Here is a 23,726-nt window from a genome sequence, read left to right on the forward strand (position 1 = left end):
CTCAAGGATACAGATGCTTCAGGTTACAGACGCTTCAGGTTACAGACTCCGCTAACCCAGAAATAGTACCTCGGGTTAAGAACTTTGCTTCAGGATGAGCACAGAAATCATGTGGCAGCGGCGCAGCAGCAGTGGGAGGCCCCATTAGCTAGAGTGGTACCTCAGGTTAAGAACAGTTTCAGGTTAAGGATGGACCTCCAGAACGAATTAAGTTCTTAACCTGAGGTACCACTGTATTTTTATCTTGTGATGAAGGGCAGTATATAAATTGAATGAATTAATAATAATAATAATAATAATAATGCATCCACACATTTTTACATATGCTGTGAGCTGCTTTTAGTAGTCCATTTCGAAAGTGGGTTATAAATTTACTAAACACCTAACTACTGACAGAGCAACATTGGAGTACAAATTGTTGCATTCACCCTGCCAAGTGTGATGTGGACACACATGTACAACTCGCCACATACTTGTAAAAAAATAATATGAAGTGAACTGGAAAAGTTATTGAGAATATCTTAAAAACCGTTGCCACATTTTACTCAGGTTTGCATTCTTCACTCTGTAAAATGGGCAGGTGTTTTGTACATGGAAGTTCTGCTGATGTATAAAGCATAGCATACAAAGCTGCCTTAATTCTGATTAAAACCTGGCACCTCTCATTTTGGCATGCTTTCACTCTCAAAACTCAAAAAACCCCCAGATTTAGTGTTAGTGCCTGACCCATATGATCTGATTTGTCAGATCAACTGAATGAATAGACTTTGCTTCCAAGTAAGCGTATTTTGTATGAGGATGTAAGAATCAGATTTGCTGCGATTAGTAAAGCACTTTTCCATTTATAGTGATATAAATCTGATGTAACAGAATTGTAAAATAATTGTTCAAAATGGTTTTCTCTAAAGCAGGATTTCTATTAGTAGCACTAAGGTTGAAATGACTTTGGTATTATGCATATCCTTATTGAGTTCAGTGAAGTTGCTCTTTGTTTATATGCAAGCAAAGACATTTCAGGATTGGGACCAGTATGTTTGACTCCTCACTAATTGAAATGAGAAAGCAAAGAAATATTCATTAAGCCATGGATAGCGATGTAATGACCTCATTTAAACCAGCCATGCAAGGAAATTCAGATTTAATACTGAAAAATATGGCTAACGGTGGAGGCCAATATATGAACCTTATGCAGATGGATATTTACATAGATAAACCACATTTAGGTTAGCTCTGCTTCATCAGGATGATGATAGGAATTTGAATCTTGATTTGCAACTTCTTTTTTAAAAAAGCAAATTGTAAAAATATGGCCAGTTTCTGAATTTTAATTAAATTCTTAACATGTATTTTTCAACTTCAGGTCAGCCAAAATTTTGCTGCAGAATGTTTAGCAATTCTAGCATCAAAGCCTGAATATAAATAAGCTTAGACTGTGTTTCAGTTTTCTTTCAAGCCATGCAGAAGAAAGCAAAGCCTTAAAAAGTATCTTTCCTCATCAGTAAATAAACACAACATGTTCCCACACTTCTAGAGTGGCTTATTTTGTTATATGGAAGTAATTTTTTTTGGAAACAACATTTGAGGCCTTTGTTACTCTTCCTAGAGACGCCTCAGAAAGCATTATTTATAGCTTCCAAGGTTCACTAGATTTTAACACAATATCACGATGGTTTAGGTGTCAGTGACACCATAAAAACAGTCTCTGAAACTTCATATGCACATCAGTTTTTTGACAGGAGCTATTACATTGATGTCACTCTGTACACAACCAATCACCACTGGTGTTCCACCAGCTGTGCTATTAACCAAAGGGAAATGTTCGTAACCTATAGTCTTGATTCTGCATGCTGGGCAGAGTTATAACCCCTCCCTTCATTTTTCGGAAAGCATATACGTGATGGATAGTGAAAAAAGAAAAAGCAGTTCCCTTACCAGGGGAGTTGTTAGTGTTGTGTACAAGTTTAGGAACGTGTCTACATAATAAAGAGATTCATAGTGCAATTGTATGCATGCCTACTCTGAAAAACTCAATTGAGTACAGCAATGTTTATTCCTAGGTAAATGTGTATAGGAATGCAGTCTCAGAGATTATAATCTTATGGTTGTTCTTGCTGCCACAGGAACATGATGTCTGTGACTGGTGCAGGGAGGGCCGAAAGAATGGACGCTGGATTCTGGTATTGGGCTGGATTAGGCCAGAGCTTTATTGCATCAGGAAGCCTACATTCTGCCTGATAGGAACCCAGTGGGGTCGACCCTGTGCTTCTGGGAGAAAACCTCCACCACACATGCATTCCTGTTCTCCCTAGAAGCTCCACAGAGGTGTTACAGGGGTGCCTGTAGGGAACCAGAGTACTTATTCATCACATTGCAGAATTAAATTTTGGAATTTGCTCCCACAAGAAAGAGTGATGGCCAGCCATCTGGATTACTTGGATTGGACAAATTCATGGAGGATAAGGCTATCAGTGACTACTAACCACAATGGCTATACTCTGTGTTAAGTTGTGGGTGAACATATCAGATGACACAGCGATTCTTCAAACAGCTCTTGTTTATTCGCAGGCCAGAACAGAACTGAACTGAAGGGTTCAGCCAGCCTGCTTATAGAGCTCCACTAGAACACAACAGTAACCATTTTCTGTAACTATCCAATCACTGAACTTCACTTTCAATCCCTTATTTGCATATGTGGACCTGAGTGAAAACTATCTACAGTATCCCCCTGCTAGCCCAGGGTGAGAACTTCAGTACATAACACTCTGCCTCCATGTTTGGAAGCAGTAAGCTTCTGAATATCAGTTGCTGGAAGCCACAGGAAGGGAGTGTGCTCTTGTGCTAAGGTCCTGTTCATAGGTTTCCCACAGGCATGTGGCTGTCCACTGTGGGAACAGGATGCTGGACTAGATGGACCACTTGCCTTGATCCAACAGAACTACTCTTATATCCTGGTGTTCTTAACAGTAGCTTTGAGACAGCAGCAGTCTTTAAACAGACTTCTGCCCATATTTTGCATTCATGGCAACTGGCACATCTCATGTTAAAGTAGGGTAAACATTTGAAGCTTAACTCAGAGCCTAGGACTTGCTGATCAGAAGGTCGGCGGTTCGAACCCCCGTGATGGGGTGAGCTCCTGTTGCTCAGCCCTGCTCCTGCCAATCTAGCAGTTCGAAAGCACGTCATGTGCAAGTAGATAAATAGGGACCGCTCCGGCAGGAAGGTAAACGGAGTTTCCGTGTGCTGCTCTGGTTCGCCAGAAGCAGCTTAGTCATGCTGGCCACATGACCCAGAAGCTGTCTGCGGTCAAACGCCGGCTCCCTTGGCCTATAGAGCAAGATGAGCGCGCAACCCCAGAGTCGGTCACGACTGGACCTAATGGTCAGGGTTCCTTTTACCTTTACCTTTTTAGTTAAAGCAGAGCTGTGGCTCTTCAGCTATTGTACAGACGGTTGACGGGCCATAGCCCTGTGGTAGAGCTTCTGTTTTGCATGCAGAAGGAACTAGGTTCAATCCCTGGCATATCCAGGTAGGGCTGGTGAAGACTTCTGCTTGAAACACTGGATTGCCACTGTCAGTCAGTGTAGACAATACTCAGCTAGATAGAGCAGTGGTTTGACTTAGTGTAAAGTGTCTTTTTGTGTATGTGTTTGTTTGCTCCCATAATCTCTGACCCCCTGGCCATGCTGACTGGGCTTCTTGGAAGCTGTAGTCCGGCAGGTTCTGGCCCTCCTGGGTTAAAGAATAAATGGTAGGAAGTGAAGACATAACTTTTCAGAAGAATAAAATAATGGGCAGAGACATGCCATTATTTTAAACAATTAAGAGATTCTGCATTATAGCGTTGATAAGACATATGCCATTTTACAAATTAAAAGGGGCAACGGCTGACTTTTAATTTACTAATGTGGAAGTGAGTAATAATGTGATAAAACCTGTTCAATTTCTGTGAAGAGTTAAAAGAAAATCATTTCCTGCTTATTGGTTCATTTTGTAAATAGAGATCAATGAAATTCCTCCAACAAAAGCATGAAATCAATTGCAAAATAGCATATAATTTGTGATCTGTATTGTAAATTATAGTTTATTTGACGTTAATTGGTGAGGTTTCCATATACTGGGATGCATTTCCGCATAACACATCTCTGGATAATTCTCATGGATCCATTTCTAATGCATCTTAGAGTGATCTGTTTTTCATGCCCACAACTGCCTACATTTGCTCTTATGCAAATAACCCAATCAAGCAAATGGAAAACAAGATGCTGTAATCAGAAGGGGCTTGACAAACAGTAACCTTAGAGTTTTAGGGGAGTGCCCCGGATTTAGATTTATGTTCCTACCTGCATCTGTAGCAGCAATTGATCCATTATGAAGCACTTGAATAGGTCAATATCAGACAAGAAGTACAAATCGGATCAGATGTGGCAAGTAATTGATGCTGGTTTGATTTAAATGTGTGGTTTCTGTAGCTCACTGTTTGTAGGAAATGTAGCCTGGGCTCTTCTCGTGGGCACCTTTTCTCTCTCCCATTCTTGTGGCTACTTGTCATGCCACAAGACATGAGAGAAACTTCAATACGTTTAGAGGCATGCAGCCATTGTTTTCCTTAGTGAGTAATCCATTGCGGCTAGGCTTGAAAGCAGATTTATTCCCTGAGAAAGGCAGGGATAAATATAATAAAGGGAGAGAAAGGAAAGGCTGGGATAAATCTGTTTATGATTAAAAGGATATATAAGGGTAGATTCCATGGTACATGATCAGATTAAGAAGGGTTGTAGGTTCGAAGAGTCTCAAAACCACTGTGACAGAAGACTGGTGCCAGAACCAAGAACATTCTACCACACATCATATTTCCTGTTACCAGCTCTGATCAGGTGCACCACTTCACCCAAAGCTTGAAGACTAGGTTTCCACCCAATGCCTTAACCTCCAAAAGTTGTGACGTTTTGCTTTGGGGAAAGGCAAACCTCTAGACCGGCCAATTTGTTTACAGGGAAATTCCTTCCTGGCTCCGAATACAGCAACCACAGCAAGGTCAGGAAGCACTGTTGGAAAAATGCTCGGGAGGGGGGGCTGCAAGCCCCCAGAACTTGAGTGTCTTCCAGTATGCGCAGCTCTGGAAAAGGCATCTCCCTTCTCTTCCAGTGCACTTCTAGCGACATACATCATAATGAGATATGCACACTAAGCCTCTGGCATAGCACAGCAAGAAGCGTGAGACATTGTAGAGCTAATCTACTACAGTGGTACCACGGGTTAAGTACTTAATTCGTTCCGGAGGTCCGTTCTTAACCTGAAACTGTTCTTAACCTGAAGCACCACTTTAGCTAATGGGGCCTCCTGCTGCTGCCGCGCCGCCATAGCACAATTTCTGTTCTCATCCTGAAGCAAAGTTCTTAACCCAAGGTACTATTTCTGGGTTAGCAGAGTCTGTAACCTGAAGTGTATGTAACCCGAGGTACCACTGTATATATTTACACACTGTGTACAAACCAAAGCATAATGGCATCCATTCTCTCCAGCTCCGAGAGAACAAACAGAAATAAATAAAAGCAAAAGAACAGTGTAATAATACCCGCAGCAGAAGCGATAAGACTGTCTTCCAAATTGTTAGAATACAACCTAGGGAATAAAATGAGATTAAAGCAGCAACCTGAAAAGCGAAATACGGTTAAAATAATGTGAAATTGACCTAAAATGTAAACGAATGATTAAAGATGAGGAAGGGTGAAAGGGTTTTCTCTTCAGCCAACAGGGCTGTGGAAAGCAAGCGCAGCCAGCTCTCTCTCTCATTTAAAATTTATTTTTATTAAAGATTTTCTTAGTTTACAAAACCTGGCACTGACATGGTAGCAGTTAATCCCTGGCCAGCCAGTGAGGCACTGCCCAGCCAGTGGTGGCTCTGATTGGCCCATTTGAAGCTGGGGTCAGGCAGGAGGTCCTACTTTGTGGGATTGTGAGATTGTGCCAGCCAGGGGAATTCTCAAATGGATGGCAAACATGCAATAGCTGTCTGCCAGGATGGAGGCAGAGGGTGAGGAGCCCCAACTGCATCCCACCTGGAAAGGGTGAGCATCCATTGTATACTATGTCTTGGTTTTTTCACTTGAAATATTTTTATTTACTAAAGACTTAAGAATTTCTACCATTTTTTCTTAACACCGATATGTTCCATTTTAATAATAATTTTATTATTTATACCCTGCCCAGCTGGCTGGGTTGCCTCAGCCTCTTTTGGGATGAATTTCCACCATGGTACCCAGCCACCTTGACAATCTTGCTATTTTTTGCCAGCTTATTCCTTTTAGTCTATATTAGTCTCAGGTACACCATGATTCTGGAACACAACTACTTCACATTCACATTTCATAGTTCTTCCCTCCCTTTCCACAGAACCTTACAACTCAGCTATTGGAAGCTACATGAGCTGCACACATTCTGAATTTATTGCAGGGAGCCAGAAACCCAGAAGGTTGTTAGGATATAAAGAAATTTATGTTTTTAGGAAAAACAGTTAATGCTAGTAGAGGAAGAGCTAAATATGAAAGGAAGTGTGTGCTAATGTAGACAGGGCCTTACAGAAGGCTGCAATTTTCAAGACCTCAGGGAAATTTCAAATATGAGATATTATGAAATATATCATAATAGCTATATGTAATATCTAACACATTTTATGAGAGAAAACAACCCTTTGAGCGTATTAAGACTGATGTATATATGGGAGTGTTCATTATGTTTTATACATAAAACAGTATGAAACAGATTAATGCATATGCCTTTTTTCTATATTACATTTTCCTCTTTCGTTCAGTAGCTCGGTTTTGCAAGAAGATATATAGAACAAAATGAGATCAATAACTATGCTAACAGTGTTTATAATATTCAAACTCCACCACCACCACCCCGCTTAAAAGTGCAAAATACGTGATAGATAATTCTTTTCAGTGTTTCTGAATCCAGTCCTTTATGAAATCCTAAGGAAAAAACTAAGTGCCATACCTGTTTCCTCCTTTTGTAGAATTACGAGTTTTTGCAGCGCACCAGTTTCTCGTCACTGCTTGCACAATTGTTGGCTGTACTAACAGCTCCCAGGTCACCTTGTTTACAGCCCAGCTGCCACCAGCTCATGTGGATGCACCGGTCCTGACTGTTTTGGATTCTAAAACAATATATGCACAGTTAAGTATAGACTTTCCTCTTTCACCCGTGGTTTCAGTTTGGGACAAACTTGGCTGCTTCTCTTTTGGTCTCCAGGAATGCTCAACTTGCATGTGGCAGCAAGGGACTCCCAGACTGTCCTTGCCTAGTTGAGGGAAATCCTGGTTGGGGCCTTAGCAGAGTCTATGACTTCGATTCAAACTAAATGTGACTTTAAATGTGAGGTTATCTTTGATGTGTCTAGTTTTTCCCCTACCAGGAAATGGGTTTAATCCTCCCCCACTAAAACAATGAAAGTAACCTCCTCTCTCTCAAAAACCCTTGCTATTAGCACCAGCGCTGAAGCTTCCATTGGTTCCAGTGTAGCCAGTAGTGATCCTTTTCATGCTAAAGGTCACATATTCAATTCTTGCTGCCGCTGGTTACAAAAGATCCAGCTGCCAGGGTTTCACCCCCTGTCATGACATTTGGGAAAGGGGCTACCTTCCCCATAGGCTACTCAGCAATGGAGGTGATAACTGAGCGCTCCCAATCATCTGAGGTGAGGGCATGGCCACCGGGGAATACTAAGGGCCAGTTGAAGGAGCTTGGTAGGTTTAAGTTTCCCCATGCCTGTCTTAGTAGAAGGAGCCAGCAAAAGGCTATGAGCACATATGAGGTATCAAAACCTTATATTTCATACCAGATTAAAATGCAACTCTTTATGGTGAACTTCTTTTCTATAAACTTTAAATAAAACATCTTTGGTTAATTTTTTTGCTGGCTCAGTTCAGTTATTTTTCTACTGCTGGAATTTGACAAAAAGTTTCTTTCACTATTAAATGTGTGTGTGTGTGTGTGTGTGTGTGTGCACGCGCGTGCGTGCGTGCGCGTGCGTACATGCATACACCTATATATGGCTTGCTTTATTCTGTTTTTATTACCATTTCTTAGCTGCTTGGAGTGTATTTGGAGAAACATGCATACATAATAAACAAAAAATGTGGCAGACCTCTGTTAGAGACCTGTTACCAGTTATAGTTCCACAATAGTAAGGCAGCTTCCTATGTTCTACAACTGAGTAATAGAGTCCCCCCCCCCCCATCTTACCTGGGCTTATCTGTGGATTCTCATTCTGCATGGTCATAGTGTAGGCCAGTCTACTGACTCTAGACGTTTCTAGAATTTCTCTCCCCAGCCTTTCAATTGGTGGGTCCAGTGTCGCCCACCTTCTAGTAACTCTGGATAGTTCATGTATAAGGGGTGGCCATTGTCTTAGCATATTCCTTTTCTCTCTCTTTTTAAAAAATCTGTTAAAGTTCTGATTAAGTTTTAGCATAGTTCATACTGTTGTTGACAACCCATTGTCAATTGCAATGGGGCACCTCTTAATACCTGAAGTGTTTGTTTGGATCTGGGGCTTGCTCTTAGTGTTCTGGAAAGTCTTCTCCTGCTGTTGTTTGCAAGATGACCCCCAAATGGTGACCAGGATGAGGATCTATCTCAGTAAGCAACACTGCCTCACCCTGGTACCATGGAGAATGGGAATTCACAGGTAAGCCAAATCCCCCCCCCCCCCCTTTTAAGATGACACAAATGTTTTATCTGTTTATGCAAGAATCCTAGTGAGTTCAATCACAGATAGGGTTTGTGACAAAAATTAAATTTATTATGATTAAATGCATACAAGTGATTAGTTTAGTGCCTCTGTGAACCTTTGATTATCACTTGCCAACTTAATTTCCATTTTGTCTTTATGCAATCAGTGTATCTTACATATGGCCATAGCCTCAGTGCAAAGATTGCCACAGGAAAAAAAATGCTTGTGATACCATCAGCATGAAGCTTTTACCTTGAAGATATTGTCACAATCATTTGGACTCCAAGTACAAATATTACCTTTAAAGAATGTTTCACGTTGCCACATGTGTTACTTCAATATTTTCCCCAGACTGTTTGATGACCAGATTATTTTTCCTCCTTTAAGTAATTACTATAAGGATTTCCCCCCTTTAAACTTTGTATTTCAATAGTTGCGTGAGTTGCTTTCTGAATGCAATTATGTCTTGCTTTTATTTTCAGGTGGAAAGCACCAGAGGATGTAAATGGCAACCTGCAACGCTATATCCTGTACATTGCCAATAATGAGAAAAATGCCACAGTTTGGAATGTCACCTATAATTCTACAGATCTTTTCCAGCACTATACCATCCGACGCCTTTCCCCTGGTACTGAATACTTCATTAAGCTTGCAGTAAGTTGCACACACACACACACACACACACACTAATGAGACAGTCAAATAGATAACTTTTATGTGTATTTATATTTATACTTCCTTTTGACGATTGTGAAGGGTGTCGGAAGCATAATTATAAATTTTGTATAACTTTAAGTAAGTTTTGCAACAACATGTTAATGCCAAAGAAAGGGACTGTTCTTTTTAAAGAAGGGATATGCAAAACCAACCAGTTCCTCACCCCATAGTTTTGAAGACTCCACCAAAGCTCCAGAGGGGATCACAGAAATGAAATAACTTCCACAGTTCACTACAAATTAATGATGGAAATTAAATTCAATTTGCAACAACCTCCTTCCTTGTTTCAAAAAAAGCATCTCCCCAGTACAAGCCCTGGTCTTTTTAATGATTTGGGCTTGGGCGCGTATTGAGTTCACACACTGCCAATCACTTTGCGTGGACAGGCGGAGTCCCCAGATCCCGCGCGGTCCCCCCGTCATGTGGAATAACGACTCATGACAACGTGCTATGGGATTAAATTGGCCACAACTTTATTAAATTTCAAATGTGGGTAGACCTTGGCTCAGGCATTGGGCGTTCTCCCTCCCCAGTCCCCAGCCGGGGACCTAGGGAGCATCAGGGTTATCCAGTGTGGGGGGGGGGGATGGGCCGGCTCTGGAGAACATATGTTCAAGCAGAGATAGCCGCCCCCGTTACGCCGCCGCCGCAGGGGAGAGCAATGATGACCTTTCGGCGTGCCTGGTCTCCTTGGCAACGCTTCCCCCAGGTGGGATTGGACAACTGACTAAGGTAGGCAGAGACCTCCAGGTATCCCACCTGAGGGAAGGCAAACCAAGCCTATGCTGTTGGAGCCACTCCAGATCTAGGGGCTGCGCGCGTCCACGCAAAGGGCGCCCCCCGTTTAAGCGGGGAGCGGTCATTGCCACCAAACTAGCTCTCCCTTTCTCTTCTGTATCCCGTTTCCTTCTCCTAAACCTACGTACTTCATAGCATGGATGAGACACTGCTACTGGCGGCAAGAAGCTCTCCCACTTCTCCTCCCTCCCTCTACCAGTGTGTCACGGGACACAAGAGTCCAGTGCTCATTGGAAAAGCATAGTTTCAAGGACTCCTGAGTCAAGACCTCTGGAGAACTTTGCTTTCTAGCATTCCTTGTACCTCAGGCACAGGTGTTGCAGTATTCTTGTAGATACTCCAACAGAGGGAGGGATGTGTGTGTATGTATGTGGAGAACTTGGCAAGTCCGGGAGAAGAAAGGTACAGGGGATTGCCTAGGAGTCCACAGAGGGTGGAGAAACACAAGGAGGCTGGTGGGAAGGGTTGCTTAATCCACTGACCATTGCCATCTTTCTACACACACTCAGAAAGACTAGATATGTTGTTCATGTGTTCACAAAGTGAGTACGAGCCAAGGGAGTTCACACATCACTATTGCATAAACACATTTTGTGTTGTGTGTGTCTTAAATTCTGTAGATGCTCATATTTAACCAAGCCCCAATTTCCACCATATCTTCTTTCTTTTTGGTGTGGTGAAATTTCTCTGTAAATCCCCACAGAAGTAAGTCTGAGAAAATACAAGTGGGGGAAGGTGTTTATTGCAAACCGGCAGCATTTTAAAATGTCTTTTAAATGTCATTGCTGTTCTTTTGTGCAGTCATTTCCTTTGGTGTGGGTTTTTTCTTTTTTTGATTACAGAACAGTTTAAGTTCCATGGTACAACTGAAAATACCTTGAATATAAACATGAGATTGTCCCTATTTGTTTTAAACACTCTCATCATTTTATAGTAATACCTATATAAGGACATTTGCTTTGATAAATGCCATAGAAAAATATTCTGCTCTTGATTATGAATACATTTACATTTATGTGTAGACACTCTGTATGCATTCATTTTGCTCAACATGCTCTTGAATGCTCTAAATATTACACCACATTATACCACGAAGAAAATAATTTACCTTCAAGTAACTATAAGGATCTGACTCAGAGTCCACCAAAGCAAGGACATTCAGACTAATTAAGGATGACTTGGAATCCATGTTGATAGCATTTGCTTGTCCTTTGGGTATTTCAGCATAGTAAACTATAGAGTATTATGTACATTTCCTGCAGTTTTGTACGCAGTTAAGTCACTCATCACACATGGTCCAGCTGAAATCATCCGGATGGGGTGAATGTAACTTAAGGATGCAGCTACATCTGTTGTTCAAACCATAAGCATTAAGTGGCCTGTTAAATGGACTTTTAAAAACAGTATGATTGCTTCTTCTAAGTATAATCTACAATGAATAACTTTTTTTAAAAAAAGATGATTTTCAGTGAACTCCAGTTTTGTTCTTGGATATGGAAGTAGTGCTGTGCTTCATTTTTATTTATTTCCCATCTTTTGTCAGAGGAGCTTGAGATAGCATACTGTACATGACCCAGCATTTTTTTCTCACAACAATTCTGGGAGGTTGTTAGGTTACTTTTCTTCCCTTATTTTAGGACTACATCCAGTTTGCCCCACTGATACCTTGGCACAAATTAAGTTAGAAAGAATTGGCTGACTATAGGTGCAGATACCATAGGAATATCAAATGTGCTTTGCCCTATGGAGTAAATAGTGGTGTGTGATTGCAACTGATCTTACATCTAGCTTCACCTTTTCAGCAGCAAAGTATGATAAAACTGTTAGTTTTGTGATTTATGTAGCTGGATATTTGCCATGAACAGGGCTGGAAAAACCTTTTCAGCACAAGGAGTACATTTGGGGAGAACTTTTTGGGGCAACATGCCTGTGGCAAGTAGGGGCTACAGTCAAAAGGGACAGGGCTAGAGTCACCTCACACTCTTTCTTTCTTGCTCCATCCCTCGTTCACAAGCACACGTGTGTGCACACATGCAACAACCGTCCAGTCTTCTCTCTTGCTATTTCTTCTTTTTTCCTCCCCAGCTGCCTTCCTTCCTCTGACCCCATTCCCTGCAGCAATAAAGTTTTAGAAAGTTCCCGTTGCTACTGATTCTAATTGCTGCATAGTGACGTGGGCAAATGAGAGGAGGCTGTAGAGTAGATGGTGCAGACTGCCCACCCCACAAGAAGTGGCCAATGGGTGTGAGTGGAGAACTTTCCAATCCCATCAATTTCGTTGTGAGATTCACTATATTTGCCGATTGAGTGGAAGGTCTGTATAGTTAAAGCTATGGTTTTCCCAGTAGTGATGTATGGAAGTGAGAGCTGGACCATAAAGAAGGCTGATCGCCAAAGAATTGATGCTTTTGAATGGTGCTGGAGGAGACTCTTGAGAGTCCCATGGACTGCAAGAAGATCAAACCTATCCATTCTGAAGGAAATCAGCCCTGAGAGCTCACTGGAAGGACAGATCCTGAAGCTGAGGCTCCAGTACTTTGGCCACCTCATGAGAAGAGAAGACTCCTTGGAAAAGACCCTGATGTTGGGAAAGATGGAGGGCACAAGGAGAAGGGGACGACAGAGGACGAGATGGTTGGACAGTGTTCTCAAAGCTACCAACATGAGTTTGACCAAACTGTGGGAGGCAGTGGAAGACAGGAGTGCCTGGTGTGCTCTGGTCCATGGCGTCACGAAGAGTCGGACACGACTAAATGACTAAACAACAACAACAATCCTATAACCAGTTTCTGGGGTTTCCAGATTCAGGGGAACTAAATCCTGAGTAGACATGTACAGGAAAACATTCTAAAAGGGAATGGAAGCATGATGAAAGTGATATGGCTATGTGACAAAAAAATAATAATTGCACAATATGCATTTACACACACTATATTTCTTTTATTCACAGTAGAGGACATTGATCCCATTCCCCCCTTTTAAAAAAAAACCACAGTATTTTTCTGTGTGATGGCTTGTTGAGTCTTCATTAATGAATTATGAACTGCTGTGCTTATGTAAACAATCTACACCTTACATATATGCATTGATTTCCATTTAATTGTCACTTTCAGATCAATGTATACCATAATGCCATTTTTGCAGTCTCTGTGCAGCCCCACAGACCATATTCTAGAAACTTTCAGTCTTCCCTGTTGACTGCCCAGAAAATGAGGAAATCCCCTGCATTTCTTTATCAAACTACGGCTTAGGGTTATATGTGAACCTAGCTCAGTCCCTTAATGATGGTTTATTAACTATGAGTAAAGTTTGCTGGTTAACCAAGCTCTGTGGTTGGTTTATAAACCATAGTTACATTGAACCATAGCTTAGAGTTATGAGTGATCCTGGGCTGTCATCACCCCAAAGCTTCAAATCCACAAGTGGGGTTACAGAAAACTCAGACCTCTCTCAAAGCTCATCTGCTCTTGCTGGTGCTTTTACTGTAACTATTTTGTTATGTTATAAACCAAGGTTTAAATGACTGTCTGCCAGGCACCTCGGCTTTATCTGTGATTCATGGACCGTGTGTAACATTGACCATGGTTAATGTTAACCATGGTTTAGTGTGATGTGTTAACTCTGGGAAAATTAAGGGGGAAGCAGCATCCAGGGCTGTTATATTGGAGTTTTAGATATTGTTAACCTTTTCAACAATGCAACTGGTTTCGTTTATCCATCCTTCATGAAGAGATGGTGACCCATAACACAATCAGATAAGGTGATCCTACCAGGTCGCAATTTGTGTGTTCTATGGCCCATTAGCCCCTGTCTGGGCTTTTGGACAGAATTTTACTCCTTTATGGGGGAACCTGATTTTCATCCTGGATCAGGGGGTGGGACACCCCCACCCCCTAGCTTTGTCCATCTCTATTTATTATTACACTTCTAGGCTACTCCTTTCCATTTTACTTAGAAACAATCTCTCAGGCAAATGTGCAGATCATTGTAACTTATCTAAGTACAGTGGTACTTCGGGTTAAGTATTTAATTCGTTCCGGAGGTCCATTCTTAACCTGAAACTGTTCTTAACCTGAAGCACCACTTTAGCTAATGGGACCTCTTGCTGCCGCTGCACCGCCGAAGCACGATTTCTGTTCTCATCCTGAAGCAAAGTTCTGAACCCGAGGTACTATTTCTGGGTTAGCGGAATCTGTAACCTGAAGCGTATGTAACTTGAGGTACGACTGTACAATGATGAAATAAAATTGAACTCTTCAATCATATTTCTAAAATATGACTGAATTTCCAGTTTTATTGCTACTCCTTAATTAGCCACTGGGATTTTTCTTATGAGTGCTTACTTTAAGAACAGAAGTTTCTTCTTTTTTCTGTGTGAAAGTCCTCAGGCATTTACACTGTTTCAGGCCCAGATAATCAAACCTTCCTTTCGTTTGCTACAGTGCTGACTTTCTGTTACTATTTTTAAACTTTTCCTAAAAAAATAATAACTATGTTTTCCCAACTAACAAAGACTAAGATATAATTAGAGCGCAGCAGCTTGCATCTTTACCTGTGATACCTATAATAGTTATGTTCATAAAAACTAAGGCACTTACAATTTTTAAATTTCATAACAAATGGTAAAGTTTTGTGTTATGTTAAGTAATAAAGTTAAGCTCAGAAAGTGGGTATTGAGATATATATAAGCATGCATTATATGTTTCAATATTGATTATATGCATATCCAGTGCTTTTCCATTGAAAAGCAAGAAAAACTACCTTTCCAAAATGTTTTAAAAAATATTTAAATAGCCTACAAGTTAGCAGCCCAAATAAATAATGTGAAGAAAAACAATCCCTGCCTTTTTCGGCTCCCCTTATTCACGTGAGGAGCCTTCACCCCTTCACACAGAAGCGGCCTTTTATCTCTGATTCCTGGGCATCCTTGTTGAAAAAGAAGCAGGCAATTGGAAAGAGTGATACACAGCTCACTCTCTGGAGAGGCCTGCTCCTGGGAAAGGATCTTTCCTGCCATTTCATAGGCTTTGTGTAACTTTAACTTAAAATAAATCCCCACAAACAAGTGAAAAGGTATGAAGGGATCATGTTTTGTTTGAGATCTAAAAATATACAATCAATATAAGTCTTTACAAAGCCTCTTGAGTTCTGGCTTTTTTTCTGATTGGCATCTGCTGGGGATGTATTTATAGATTTATTGTTGTGACTTATTTTATTTTTTTGTAAAAGGCCTGCAGTGGAGGTGGCTGCACGATAAGTGAAGCTAACTCAGCAACAACAACTGAGAGTACACCAGAAGGTGTTCCTGCTCCTGAAGCCCAGTCTTATTCCTCTGACTCCTTTAATATCTCATGGATGAAGCCAGAGTATCCGAATGGTAAGTGAACTCTTTTAGCCTCAAGTTAAAAAGATGATTAGTAAAGGTAAATTAATATTCTAAATGGCAGCTTATATGTGGTGCTTAATTTTTAATGATCATTTTAGCGCATAAAATACCTGAGATAGTATCATTGTCTATAGCTAGGAGACAGAAGTTTTCAGCCTTGCTTTGCTGTTTTAGTGGCTCAAAAGTGCTCCCTTTTGATGGTTCGCATGTACTGCATTCCTTTGCCTAATGCATTTCCTGAACAACTGAACTGAAGGATCGTCTTTGACACCTCTTAATAACGTGTTGATTTTTATAGCATTTTACCATAACTTTTGACTTTTAGATGTTTTATTTGTTGCTTCTTCTTGCATTTTTACTTTTTAAAAATGGAGAGAGTAGAAAAGGGATTAAAGCGATTGACTAGGAGATGGAAGGATAAGTCTGTTTCTGGGCTGTGTCATTTTCAGATGTGTTTGTTCATAAGTCTGCTGCATCCTGTTTCTGCATCAAGCTGTTTTAAAAAAGTATGAAAATCCACATTATTTTTGAACATATATCCCCACAAAACACAAGTTTTTATAAGCATTTCAATCTAAAATACGCACTTTTGTATGTATTTCAACCCAAAATGTGAACTTTTATATGAAGTTTGGTAAGTTTTCTGGGCTTTTTCCTTTGGTCAAGAACAGTATTTCAAAATTCAGAGAAATGTGAAAACTGAAAGGATAACAGCATTGTGAGCCAAATGATAGTTTGTGCAAATTTGTTTGTTTAGCTTACAAACGCAGACCAATGTGATGTTGTAGTGTTTGAATTCGAATATGGACACTCAGGTTCATTCTCTGCTCAGCCATCTTGAAATACCTCATAAGTTTTTAGGATAAAATAGGGTGGGGTACAGCATGCATAGTACTCTGTCCAACATGGAGGAGAAGGAGGGTTAAAATGTAATTTACAAGAATGTCCAACTGCTGCAGGGTGATAAAAGCTGACTTGGCCAAAGCTTTCCATTCTAAATAAATAATCACAATTACTGTAGCCAGAATTGTCACCTTTCTTAGTGACTCTGGGCCAATGGCTTTTTGAGCAACTGAATTTTAGCAGGTGAAACTTTTTCCTGGTATAGAGGTAAATTGTGGAGAATGCTTCACCTGCTCAATTCTGGTACATGAACAAGGCCCGTAAACATGTGGCAGTCTTATTTGCAGATACTTGGTGCTACTTTAAAAATAACTGATTTTTTAAAAGTACAATTTTTAAAAGTACCAAATGAATATTTGGTCTCCTAGCATTCCCCCTGCATCCTTAAGATTTATATAAAAATTACACTAAGAAATCAATTCGAGTACAAGACACTATTAACGAGGTCTTTGATAGACTAAGAGTTATAAATAACTATTGTAATCTGTCAGTTAATTTAAGTTTGCAGCTAATCTGCCTTCAACATAGCACTGTTGATTATTTCAGAATAATTTGTAAGCAATTAGGAATTTTAACAAGAAGCTTGCTCTCAGATATGCACAGCACTGAGTGTGGACGATGGGATATGTCACTATTATTATTTGTTCTGTGAATCATTGCCTAGGACTATTTCCATAGCCATTAAACCATTTATTGTTGTTTTAAACATGGTACACCAGGAATGCCTCTTAGGTTGCTTCCAGATGACCTGTTTATTAAGCATTCGTCCTGATTTGTTTGCACAAAGCTTGCATGGAGGTTATATAAATGCCCGCTCTTTATTGAGCATTTATTCTGATTTGTTTGTGTAGAGGTTACATGGAAGCAAGAAGCAAACAACAGAAAGCGATGGAGAGAACTTGAAGAGACATATATGCAAAGATGGCTGTAAGATACTGTAAAGAAAGATAGGACTTCCTATGAATTTATCATTATCCCACACTTTCTAGTGCAATTTCATCATCATTTTGCTTAGTGCAAAAAGTGGGTTTGTTGTGCCAGGAGGCTTTAATCCACATTAATTGCACAAACTTACATTTACATGTATGTGATCAAATCCCTGCTACAGAATAGTTTGGAGAAATTAAGTCAGGAATGTGTCACTTGTGAATATTTTATTGCAGGACAGAAATGATAAGAGATACATATTTTAGACAATATGTATTTTCCATTCACATTACAAGTGCAGAAAATGCAGAATCTGATGTGAGCAACTGTTGTTTGTTTGTTCTTTAAATCACCAAATACAAAACTCAAAAGGTGGTCAGTCCTCCTTCAATGTTGAGTATACTGAATTTTCAAATTGGTATCAGAATCAGGTTTAATATTTTCAAGTGCTTTGTTAAGATTCGTATAATTATCTTCAGTATTTATGCTGAATAGTAGTGATAACAGGAATACACAATTGTTAAGTCTACAACAAGTTGGAACTCATTCTTGGAAACAAGGCAAAGTTACAATTTCAGTTCTAGCTGTTTTGTGTGATGTATCTTTACATCTTTACAATAACTTTATAGATGTAGTAAATTGTCCGTTATGAAAGATTCTAGGTCTTATATTAAAACCTAGTCAAGATTATAGGTGATTTTGTAGTGACAGCAGAACATGGTATTCCCTACTCTTCCAATCCCAATGTGTCCACATAAATTGATGACTGCAATACCCTGTAGCTACTCATACACAGAGGTATCAAATAGCTAAATTTATCAACTATCAAATGTACTCTTTTACCTGTTAGGTCTTTATGTCCAGTAGATGACTACCAATGCACCTAGGTGCAAATGCATTTTGAACGGCCAGCACCCAAAGAGCAATATAGGCCCTGAGGGGTTTCACAGTTCCGACAGTCTTCTGCAGCCACGAAACCCATACAATGGCCAGATGACCCCCTGGAGTTGCACTTAATGTGACATGAGAGGCTGCAGCCAGGACAGTTTGCCATCTCCCAAAGTGCAGCTCAAAGCGTTTTGTAATTGTGTTACCCTGGCCAATACAGTCATACCTTGGGTTTGAATGTGATCTGTGTGGGAGGCACGTTTGCAACCCGCAGTGCCATGTCTGCACACGTGCATGACGCAATTTGGCACTTCTGCGCATGCACAAAGCACCAAAACCTGGAAGTAACCCATTCCAGTACTTCCAGGTTCGGCGCAGTCCGTAACCCAAAAACGCGCAACCCACAGCGTTCGCAACCCGAGGTATGACTGTATATACAGGTTCACGATACTATTTGGCAGGCTAAACTTTGCAGATATTTGACCTGAAACATTTATAGTTTGGTACCACCATGCCCCACCCCAGCCTGGTGCATGCTTCCCCCATCACCTGCAGTACATGTATTTGGGCTAGGAGAATGATACATCCACTGTCTCCTCCTGTCTGAAACAGGTTTCAGGTCATATGAATGGTCAGTTGGGTGATAACAGCTCATGAATATATGTTTGTGTGATTCTAGACACTAGTGAGCCACATGTGTATGTGTGTCATGGGGAGGAGTTGCCCAACAAATCTATGTCTTCATTATTTCCATGAGCAAAATATGGAATAGCTTTTCAGGGTACCTATAAGAACATATCAATTCACAGTAGCTCCAAAAAGCTGAAATTCATTGCTTATTGAGATTTGCAACCAAAACATGCTGCTGCAAAGGATGGAAGTACTATATAAGAAGCTGTGCATTTGTGAAGGAAACACTGTCCTGACTTGAACAGGCAAAAAGAATAAAATGTTTATAATTGAAGTTGACATTTAAACTAACTGTTAAAAGCAGCTTATTTCCAAGTACAGAAGACAAAACCTATGATAAGTTCTACAGCCCATTAATTACCTTCACAGTTCCATTATAGGCAGTCCTGTGGTGCATTTTACAACTTCCATACAGAGCACTAACAATGTTCCCCTTGGATGTGCAGAACATTGGGTTGATTTAGATATCAGGGTAAAGGCAACAGAGGGTTAGGGGGTCAGGAGACCAATTATTTGCTAACTACCATGTAATTTCAGTGATAATGGCAATGGTATGGATTCTCTTTCTAATGTTAACTATAATGTGGATGTGATATCCCTGGGATCATTTGAAGAATTTTTACATACAGATAAAAAAAAGAAAGCTCTCAGTTCCATTTGGAAACTACAATTTGAATGACAGTATCACTAGGCAGATAGTGGGAAATATTGTACTCTTACATCTCTATGGACCAAATTATCTAATTCCTGGCATTCTCTATAGTCTGGAAGTTGGTCCCCACCCAAATGAAAATGCCATTAAGATTTCAATTGGAGCAGAAACCCTTGGGATTGTGAATGTCTCTGCTGCCATCTTGGACCTGGTCCTCCTATGTTTCATGATACAGAGGCAAGGGAAAACTGCACTCTGGACTTTAAGAAGGCCAACTTCAAAAAGCTTAAAGAGCTACTGGGTGAGATCCCCATGGTCAGAAATACTCAAAGAGAAGTGAGTCCAAGATGGTTGGGAGTTTCTTAAAGGTGAAATATTGAAGGTCCAAATGCAGACAATTCCAACAAGAAAGAAAAGTGGGAGGCATCTAAAGAAACCAGTGTGGCTGCATAAGGTGCTTACAGATGAGCTGAGATTTAATAAGGGCATGTGTAAGAAATGGAAGAAAGGGGAAATCACAGAGTAGTATACATGAGTAGCCAACCATTGCAGGGTGAATGTCAGGCAGGCCAAAGCTGAGAATGAGCTCAGGCTCACAAGAAAGGTTAAAAATAATAATAAAAGGTTTCTTTGGCTATGTTTAAAGCAAGAGGAAGAACAAGCAAGTTGTAGGTCCTCTGCATGGAAAAGACAGAGAAATGCTATTGGGTGACAGAGAGAAGGCAAAACTGCTCAACACCTAATTTGCCTCTCTTTTCACCCAAAAGGAAAGCAGTGCTCAGCCTGGTGATAACAGAATCGACATAATTGTAAAGTTAAGTAATGTAAGTTCCGAACTACACCCACCCAATGTCACTGAAAGTCTCCTGTTCGACTCCAAAAGCATCAGAATATCAGCAAGCACACCCTCCCCATGGTATATTTTTGGGGAAGCAGGGCTAAGAATTAAAAGCTAAGCTTTTCTTCATCTGGGTCTAAAGAGTAGACCCAGATTACTTTTGGCCTGCCCACATCTTTACCTAATGTCATATATGACACTACATTTAGGGCAGCTAAGTGTGGCTTGTTCAAAATGGAAAACACAGCAAGAGAGCATTGCAAAATGGTATTACAAAATAGGCCCCTCCCAGCTGTCAAACTTGGGCGGCAGGGGATGGGGAAGATAAGGAACTGACTCACCGGGTTGAATCCACTTCCCCATCTCTGTCTTAACTCCATCATTAGAGAAAACTTCCTTTTAGTTGGAGCACGTAAACCATGTTTATGTTGTATGGCAACAAAAGAAAACTCCCCTCTGCTTACCAGGTGCAATACAAATTATCGTATTTTTTGCTCTATAAGACACACTTTTCCCCTCCTAAAAAGTAAGGGGAAATGTGTGTGTGTCTTATGGAGGAAATGCAGGCTGCGCAGCTATCCCATAAGCCAGAACAGCAAGAGGGATTGCTGCTTTCGCTGTGCAGCGATCCTTCTGGCTGTTCTGGCTTCTGGGATAGCAACGCAAAGCCTTTTCAGGGCAGCGGGAAGAATGCTCCCCCTGCCCTGAAGAGGCTTTGCGTTTGATCCCTCTTGCTGTTCTGGCTTCTGGGATTCAGAATATTTTTTTTCTTGTTTTCCTCCTCCAAAAATTACGTGCGTCTTATGGTCTGGTGCATCTTATAGAGCGAAAAATACGGTAGTTAATTGAACCCATAGCACCCCTTCCCTTCCAGGTCTGCAATTCCGAAGTAATGTCTCAATTAATAGCAATTTATTTAAACATTCGTATTTGTCTTATTTTTAAGAACAATAGCAACAATTAACATTGCAGAGGAGGGGGCCAAGGTCAAGAGACGGATAGGGGAATTGTCTTTTGACTTGTACTACAGCAGTATGTTTAAAATATGGATCACTAGTTTTTCTAGGTCTGAAGGTGTTAGGATTCTAAATGGTCGCTATATATCTTCAGTGTCCTTGTTTTAATCCACACATGCATTTGCATGCAGAGTGGGGCCGTGAAACAGAATTGCCTCAACTTTCCCAGCTCGATTGCTTTGACTTACACTTCAGAAACAGGTCTATTAAGAAGCAAGTCTATTAAGGTCTACTTTCTTTGGAGCGGTTTAATTTTACTTTTTAACGAGATGGGCACAGTACTGCTTCATTGGACTTCTCGTGTTTTACATAGAGATTTGTTTTGGTGGCACATGTATGTTGCTGCCTCTATTTTGTAAGCTGTGGAGATGAGAGAATGTAATGTCTTGAAGTTCTTTTAAAAGACTGTTGCTTCCCTCCCTCTTACCTGTTATGATCAAGCCTTTTAAGTTTCTCTTCATTTTTGTTTGTTTAAATAGGATTTATCACTAGCTATGCATTGTACATGGATGGCATTCTTGTACAGAATTCTTCCCAGCTCAGTTATTTTACTTCTGGACTTTCTCCTTGGAGTCTACATTCCTTCAGAGTTCAGGCATGTACTGCAAAAGGCTGTGCGCTAGGCCCACTGGTGAGTACCTCAATTTACATTCTGAGAATGTAATAAATGTCAGATGGCAGTGAATATCAGACTAAATGGTGATGATTCACACTGGTCAGTACTAACCCATCTGGCAAAATGTGACATTTTATAAAAAATGCCATTAAAAGCTGCAAAGGATTGGAATAGGTCACCACTAGGCACCGTTCCAAAATATCATATAGATACAGTAAAGACTGAGACAGGGAGTGTGGAAAGGGGGCGCTAAAGGTAGGGTGAAACACATATTATTAAAATTAATATTATTAAAAGTTAATATGTTTAAGAGGTGCAAATGTGGTTTAATCTGACTTATAAGGATGCAATTAAAAGAAGAATTGCTATTCTAGTAATGAATAAAAAATTCTAGCCTCTGCCTCAACATAAAAGTTTGAAGATAATATAAAGTTTGTAGAAGACCAAACCACATTAAACACCATATTATCAACATCAATGCCTAATATGGTATATTGTTCTGAAAAAGGTATGGATGTAGGATTAAAGCGTATGCATTTCTGAATGTGATGCAGCAGCAAATAACATACTGAGAATTTTAGAAATGTAGAAATCTTAGTACTGAAATAATAAGTTGGAGGTTTAAATGACATCTACTTTATTCTCTAATATTGACAGCTCTTTGGTTCTGTAGCCACTTTGTGCTCCCCTAATAAGTATTTTTAATTATATAATTCTAAAAATAAAAGCACCAGAAGTTATTTAATAATATCTGTGTTTTCTAGCATAAGAAATAATCACATTCTTTGGTGATCTTGCTTCTGACTCTGATAAGAACATTCCAGAATGACACGGTGTTGTGTCAAAAACAACATAGCTTCTGTCTTTATGAGGTTTAATCTTGTTAAAATTGAACTTGCACTTTGCAGTAAAATCTGGGAAGAAAAGCTCCCCTCCCCTGCCAAGCTTTTATTCAAGAATAAAACCCCACTGAAATACATACTTTAGCATTTCTGGCAAAGTTTTCCTTAACAGGCTCTCACTTTGTAATATTAGCTTCACCGTACGAAGATTACCTTTTTTTTTAAAAAAGGACACCAGGACTGAATTTTTTATTTTGACTTTTGATCACATTTCCCTTTTTCTTCCCAAGATTCATTGCTTTAAAATGCTACTAACATCATCCATCTGTAGAGCAGGATTGTAGACTTTATTACCATTAAACATTTTATAGCTTGGACGGGGTTGATGGATATTTACTCTTAAAAGCATGAGTGGCTTTTTGCCAATTTTTTTTTTTTAAATAATCCTGGAAATTTAGGGAACAGTGCACCAAACACTCGTGCAGCTGCTGCTGTTCAAACTCCATTCATTTCTGTAGGATTTGTGTGGGGCTCCCACACACCCTCTATTCAAATGCACAAAGGTTGCGCAGCAACAGTAGTGCTGCTTGAACCTTTCCCTTAAACTTTTTTTTGTTTTGTTTAAGGGGTCCCGGTTCCAGTGAGTTGGCATTAATACTGAATCACTTCTCCCTAATTTAATGCACAGATAGTAATACTAAGCATTTCAGATGGTA

The 23,726-nt window shown here is 40.2% G+C and overlaps 1 protein-coding gene across 5 annotated transcripts in view; it reads left to right on the forward strand.

Annotated features, from left to right (window-relative positions):
* USH2A (usherin) overlaps positions 1-23,726 on the forward strand; it is a 440,966-nt gene that overhangs the window by 211,974 nt on the left and 205,266 nt on the right. For all 5 annotated transcript variants that reach the window (XM_081000469.1, XM_081000470.1, XM_081000471.1 and 2 more), the window contains exons 33-36: positions 7,019-7,178; positions 9,220-9,391; positions 15,482-15,629; positions 22,032-22,183. In XM_081000469.1, coding sequence (XP_080856595.1) covers positions 7,019-7,178; positions 9,220-9,391; positions 15,482-15,629; positions 22,032-22,183 — 632 coding nt within the window. The remainder of the gene's footprint in view (positions 1-7,018; positions 7,179-9,219; positions 9,392-15,481; positions 15,630-22,031; positions 22,184-23,726) is intronic.

Source organism: Podarcis pityusensis (assembly GCF_964106645.2).
Source record: "Podarcis pityusensis genome assembly, chromosome: 3".
In the NCBI taxonomy this organism is placed as follows: Eukaryota; Metazoa; Chordata; class Lepidosauria; order Squamata; family Lacertidae; genus Podarcis; species Podarcis pityusensis.